The 5874-nt window shown below is 36.1% G+C and overlaps 1 protein-coding gene across 3 annotated transcripts; it reads right to left on the bottom strand.

Moving 5' to 3' along the window:
• Nucleotides 1-1503: 1503 nt before the first annotated feature.
• LOC21410244 (ultraviolet-B receptor UVR8) lies at nucleotides 1504-5859 on the bottom strand. Of its 3 annotated transcripts, none has more exons than XM_024168180.1 (7): nucleotides 5461-5859; nucleotides 4610-4652; nucleotides 4212-4504; nucleotides 3768-4117; nucleotides 3253-3654; nucleotides 2785-3172; nucleotides 1504-2086 (listed from the first exon to the last, which is right to left on the bottom strand). In XM_024168180.1, the coding sequence occupies exons 3-7, from the start codon at nucleotides 4428-4430 to the stop codon at nucleotides 1844-1846; spliced, it is 1602 nt and encodes a 533-aa protein (XP_024023948.1). In that variant the 5' UTR covers nucleotides 4431-4504; nucleotides 4610-4652; nucleotides 5461-5859; the 3' UTR covers nucleotides 1504-1843. The 3 variants fall into 3 exon arrangements, with proteins under 3 accessions (XP_024023948.1, XP_024023949.1, XP_024023950.1); XM_024168181.1 differs by lacking the exon at nucleotides 5461-5859 and adding an exon at nucleotides 4792-5162; XM_024168182.1 differs by lacking the exon at nucleotides 4610-4652.
• Between the last annotated feature and the right edge of the window lie 15 nt (nucleotides 5860-5874).

The raw sequence follows: 5874 nt of genomic DNA, 5'->3' as shown, positions 1-5874 counted from the left end.
GTCTTGTATTACTCAGAAGAAAGAAAGTATTATACAAATATTCTTAGAGTGTATTGAGTCTGAATTTTTACTCCTTATTATTGATTAATATCCTCTTTAATTAAATATATATATTAGTCAAAAGAATTTTAATCAAGATTAAAAACTAAAAATCTAAACCTATGAACTCTAAAAAGTAAGTTTTAGCAGTTTTGTATGGTTTAGAAATTACAGTAATATATAGTTGGCGCCTCTAGAAGACTTCAAGACTTATATGGCCTACTTTGGTATTGCTGTGGCTTTTAATAAAAGTCTTGCAAGTATCAAGAATCTATACTCCCCCTGCTAATCTTTTCATAGCAAAAAAAACTTCTGTAGAGGGCAATTCTTTTTTTCCCAAGAAAGAAACACCCTTTTTTACTTTACACATTTGCAATCAGAACTTCTTTAAAGGTTATTTATCTTGCGTTTAGAATTATCAAAAAGATATAACGTATTTTTAAAGGATGATGCTAGAGATACCCGTTTAAATCTTAATTTTTATGTGCGAACTGATGTGACATGTGAATTGTCATTTTTAAATTTACGGGTGTTTAAAATATCATCACGTTAATTAATGATAAGAGATTATAGTTACCAATAAAAAGATAAAAATTCATACGAGATATCAATTGATATATAAAAATTAAGATTTGAATTGATGTCTCTAACATTATTCTTTTTTTAATTTCACTTTCGAATTTCAAATTCATGTCAAATTTGTACTTTAACTGGGTCAACAACCATTTTTGAGCCATGAATTGATGAATTTACCCTACTCATTTAATAAATAAGTTATAAATTTATAGAGCTCAATTATTGTCCTTTGCAGAGACAACTTAATGCTAACGCAAAGGCTCGAGGGTAATATTTTTTTTGTTGAGAAATTGTAGAAAATAAGCCAATATGAAAAGCTTAAGAAAGTATATAGGTTAATTTTTAATTATAAAAATTAATAAGCCATAACTTGTCAAGTTATGGTTCATAACTAGATAAGTTATGGATAAACTTGTCAAGTTATGGTTCATAGTAAGACAAATTATGGATAATTATGGACAATAACTTGTCAAGTTATAATTCATAATCAGACGAAAATAATAATTTGACCTATTTATTAACTATATATATATATATATATTTATCTTTGTTTTTACAATTAAGTTAGACATGTTTTAATTTGTTTGTTTTTTCTTTTAAGGTACCATATCCTTGAGAAAATCACTAACTTACCCTTAAAGTACGTACGTTTGATTAGTACCTTATGTTAATATAATTATTTGACTAAAAAAATATTAATCAAGAATAAAAGATGAAATTCAAAACTCGTGCACTTTTAAGAGTATTCATCTCTATTCTTAACATAAACCTTGATTGATAGAAGTTACCTTTTACAACTTACAGCTTAAAAATACAACCTTAGCTTATGAAATTTACCTCTCAGCATCTGTACTTTCAAAGCCAAAATTTAAGCCAAAGAGTTAGCTATGAACAATTTAAGATAAATAAATTATGAAATGAGCCTTGACAAATGTATCAACTATTTTTGACTACTTGAAGAGCCTAAGCAACAACCAAATTCTTCCAGACATATTAACAAACCATTTGAAATAGAGAGAAACACTTGTTTAGGCTCTCCTAGTACCTAAATTAAAAACAATTCTTTCTTTTTACCTTTTTTTTTTTTAATTTCTATGTACAGAATAGACATGGAAATCTAAACACGAAATGCAACTGCTTGATGATATAATGACCATCATCATAAATTAGTTGAGAAATGCATGATCAGGATCACGATCATGATGATCATGATGGATGAGCTAGCTAGCTAACTGAGATCAATGTCAACCCGCTCCGGATTACCCCGTTCAGTCTGGCTTCCGACGAGCTCTATTCCAAGCTGCCCTTTGTCCCCTGCCCCAAATGCATAGAGCTTCCCAGACTCGGTGAGGGCAAAAGTGTGAGCATTCCAATATATAGAATTGGTTAGGCTGATCTGCACTACACGCTCGTTTACTTCCTTGAGTGCTGTTACAAGTTCTGGGGTTAACACATTTGCGTGCCTTACTCCCTGCAATACAATTTTAAATATTCACTAGATATCAACTTCATAATGCCAAAGAGTAATTTTTTATGACAAGTAGAGATGTTCAATGATGCGATGATAATCACTTGTCAAGGAAAATAAGTATGCATGAACGAAAGGTACACGTCTTAAGTCATGTTAGACCATGTACAATGTAAATATGCTATTTGCCAGTAAAAAGCGTAAAATGGCATTTTTGACGTGCTATTCTATTTGCTGGTCCAATGCATAATACTATTTCAAATGCTATAATCTACTTTTGAAACTTGTGAAAGCAAAATTTTGATTATAAATAATTGTATAGAAGACGATATTGTAATGATTAATTGAAACGGTTAAGTAGCAATCAAATGCCAAATTTGGAATTTGCTATACTTAGTGTCAAATATTTGCTACCAAGTATAGCACTTGTCAAATTTAGCATAAAAAAGGGAATTGCATTTGAAAGTATTATTTTTACTCAATTTGATACTGCATTGTAGGTGCTCTTACTATGATCAATTATTGAAAAGTACACATCTATGATCAATAGGCTTAAATATTTTCCTTCTTGTATTATGTGTTGGGATTTTGTGACTCCACAGATGTTCCACTGACATGATCTAAGGACAATCAAAGCATGGGTCTAAAATATCAAAAATGTAAACTAGGATTATGCAGGAGAAAAGAGGAGAAATCCAGACCTCTCCATCAGCACCAGCATTATTATGTCCAAGACTGGCTGATTCTCCACAACCAAAAGAGTAGACATCACCTTCTTCAGACACCACAAAGGTTGTGTAATCCCCAGTGGCAACATGAACTGCTTTGACCTTGCTCAGCGCCTCCACAACCTTGGGAGCCGACTCACACTCTTCATTCCCATGTCCCAAGCAACCATAACGGCCCCAACCCCAAGTGCATACCCTTCCATCCCGTCCCACCACCGCCGCGTGCCAAGCACCCGCGGCAACCACCATAGGCTGCAGGTTCAAGTGCTGAAACTGTTCGATAAGTCGTGGGTACTTCTCGTCGTTTCTCGAACCGTGTCCAAGCTTTCCTCCCAATCCACACCCAACAGAGTAAACCGACCTACATATGTTTCAACAATGTGTTCATACAATTGAGTTACAAACTAGACATTAACATCAAAATTCAAAAGAGTGACTCACATTCCAGTAGGTTGACAAGCCAGAGCAAGAAGGTAGCAATATCCAGCGGCAATTTGCACAACAGGTATGTTTTCAAGAGCTCCCAACAAAGGATGTGGCTCCACATCATTTGGCTCAGTTTGGTGACCAAGTTTTCCATCATTTCCCCAAGAGAACGTGTACACCCTACCTTCCCTTGACAACACAGCCGTGAAGAAATTCCCAATTGCCGCTTGCACCACAAATATGTTCTTCAAAGACTCAACCAGCTGTGGTGTCTTCACAATTTTAGCTCCTTGACCCCCAAACTCGTTCTCTCCGAACGAGTCCTTACCAAGGGCGTAAACCCGACCGGAGTCGCTGATCAGCATTGTCCTGCCAGCCCCAGCAGTTGCCTGGATAATTCTGATGCCTTCCAATAATCTGCAACACAATGGAGTTCCATTAACTTCCCTTATTCGTAATGTTAGCCCTGCCAAACTATTCGCTTTATTTTTCGCGTCTAAGGAGCGATAAGTTTTAACTCCTAAAGCAACCTGATCGGGCGAGGCCGCCATTCCTCATCAGTGGTGCCATGTCCAAGCTGGCCAGAGCTGTTGGAGCCAAACGAGTAAACAGCTCCTTTTGATGTCACAGCAATGCTGTGACCTGGCCCCGCTATTGCCTGCGACTTCTCCCTCCTCGAACACGCCTCTCCGGCCAACAGAAACCTCAGGACCAGTTTCCATGACCCCCCACATATCCTCTTCAACTCTAGCCTCTCCTCATTTGTCATTGGCCTAAATATGGCTCTCTTTTGGCACATGTCCAGAGCAGCAAGCTCTGGTAGAGACAATTCGGTATCCGGAGTAAAATCCGCAGGCTGCCTGAAGAAGGAACATGTTGCCTGCAATATCAACTCAACAGCATTATCAATTCCAAGATTTTAAAATCCTTATATTTCACGAACAACAATAGTTCCAGGAAAAAAAAAAACTTGCCTCTAACTTGGCGAGATCTTGAGGGTCCAAATTACAAGTGGTTAGAACATGGAGAACAATGTGAGGACTGGCAGCCAAAGGGAATTCTCCGGGGATTGAGTCCCCAAAGCAATGGCGTTGTTGCCTTCTTTCAAATGTTATGGTGGTGGTGGGAATTGGCTGTTCGGGAAGGTTATGATGAAATTGAATAGTTGGGGTTCCGCTCGCTGTGGCGTCCATGGGCACTGCGAAAATTTTTTTAGGCAGTGCCCAAAACTTGGCAAATGAAAGAGAGGGAGGGAGGTTCTAAATTGCTGGCAAAGTATGAAAACATAAATAAAAAAAAGAATGTATTACTACTCGTTGCTTTTTCATACTCAACAATTTTTTGACATCAATCAATATTCAGAGTTGTCTACCTTCAAACTATGTTAGCGGATCAATAAACTTCAAGTCTCAAACCTACAAATAGAACAAATGCCTAATATCATCGCAAGTACAAGAACAAATGAAAGCCAAAGAAAAAAGGATTGTTATTTTTATTTTTTCATTTTCTATGTCACAATGAGGAATGTCATAAAAATAAGGTTCGCATGGGTACTTATAAATAGCTTTGGCTCCACAATCTCAGAAGAGCTTCTTGGAAAGCAAGTTTTTCTGGGGAATAACTAAGTAAAAAGAATGAGAACGTGTTTAAAAATAAAAAATGAAATAAAATAAAATAACAAATGAAAATTCAATAATTCATGAGCCGCTATCTGATCGCATCTCAATCACGGTCAATTGAGGCCACACAAATGGAGATGGACCAAATAAGGAAACCCAGAACCCAAAAACAGTATAAAATACAGATCAAAAACAAGAAACTCTGTGTAACCAAGACCAAGGAAACTCAGATGAGAAAAAAAATACTAGTCTTCCATGAATGGATATTCCACAGCAAAAGACACCAAAAAAAGGAAAGAATTTTCATTATCAGAGCAAGAAAACTCCTGTTCACGTAAACCCATCACAACCAACAATATTCAGATTAACGCGATCCCAGTAAACCAAACATGCAAAAAAGCAAAACCCAACCCGAATTTTCACGGAATTGAACAAAAAATTTTGGTTTTTCAGCATACTCAGTTCGTAAAATTATCATCAGAAGAAAAATTATCCAGCAAGTTAGCATAAAAAGAATCTATTAAAAAGAAAGCAACAAACTTTTCAATTTCTACATTATGATCATCACCGATCGAGACTCAAACGACTCAGAAAGGAAGATTACATCTCAGAGAACCCCACGATTCCTCAAAATCCATCTGAATCCGTCAACAATTGCAGAGAATTCCACTTTTTCTTTCCAAACCAAAAAAAAAATCAATATTTAGATCAAACCAAAGAGCAAGAACACAACTTTCTGATCAGGAAGGCACTAATATTATCCCAAAAAGATGATCAACATAAAAACTTGGATATTTTGTCGAGGATGGATTTTTGAGAGGAGAGGAGAAAAGGGGAATTTTTTTTTTCTTCTTCCAGAGAGAGTGAATGAATAATACGAAACAGTTTTTAGCTTTTATATTTTTCTTCCTATGAGAGGTGACACACCCTCTTCTATATAGCTATATCTATACGTTTTTATAAAGCGATGAGGTGTCTGTCTCTCTTGCCTTTGGGAACTTTTGGGTGGTGAATGAGA

Source organism: Morus notabilis, unplaced genomic scaffold, assembly GCF_000414095.1.
Source record: "Morus notabilis unplaced genomic scaffold, ASM41409v2 Scaffold99, whole genome shotgun sequence".
NCBI classification, from domain to species: Eukaryota; Viridiplantae; Streptophyta; class Magnoliopsida; order Rosales; family Moraceae; genus Morus; species Morus notabilis.
The sequence above is the reverse complement of the archived record's forward strand: the minus strand, read 5'-3'. Positions and strand labels throughout refer to the sequence as shown.